The 344-nt window shown below is 74.1% G+C and overlaps 1 protein-coding gene across 1 annotated transcript in view; it reads right to left on the minus strand.

Annotated features, from left to right (window-relative positions):
- MPHOSPH8 (M-phase phosphoprotein 8) overlaps window positions 1–343 on the minus strand; it is a gene marked incomplete at its 5' end in the record, with an annotated part of 61,413 nt that extends 61,070 nt beyond the window's left edge. The window contains one exon of the mRNA XM_077774697.1: window positions 152–343. Coding sequence (XP_077630823.1) covers window positions 152–343 — 192 coding nt within the window. The remainder of the gene's footprint in view (window positions 1–151) is intronic.
- Between the last annotated feature and the right edge of the window lies 1 nt (window position 344).

The following is a 344-nucleotide window of genomic DNA, read 5'->3' on the forward strand; positions in this document are numbered from 1 at the left end:
CCCCCCCCCGCTCGGCGCCCCGGCCGCCCGCAACCCCGCCCCCCAGCGGCTTCCTCTCCGGCGGCCACACGCCCCTTCCAGGCCCCCACGCCCGCCGCCCCGCGCGCGAATCCGGGAGGGCCCCGCGGCCCCGCCCGCGCCGCACACGTACCCCCTCCGTCTTCATGTCCAGGATCTTCTCCACCTCGAACACATCCTCGCCGTCCTCCTCGCTGTCTCCAGCGGCCTCCGCGCCTTTCGCGGCCGCGTCCTGCTCTCGGCCGGCTGCTCCAACGCCTTCTCCTTCGACCTCGGGAGACTCCCCACTGCTGTCGGCACCTGAAACAGGAGCTGCAGTCACAGTC

The sequence above is a fragment of the Crocuta crocuta genome, unplaced genomic scaffold (genome assembly GCF_008692635.1).
Source record: "Crocuta crocuta isolate KB4526 unplaced genomic scaffold, BGI_CrCroc_1.0 scaffold277, whole genome shotgun sequence".
NCBI classification, from domain to species: domain Eukaryota; kingdom Metazoa; phylum Chordata; class Mammalia; order Carnivora; family Hyaenidae; genus Crocuta; species Crocuta crocuta.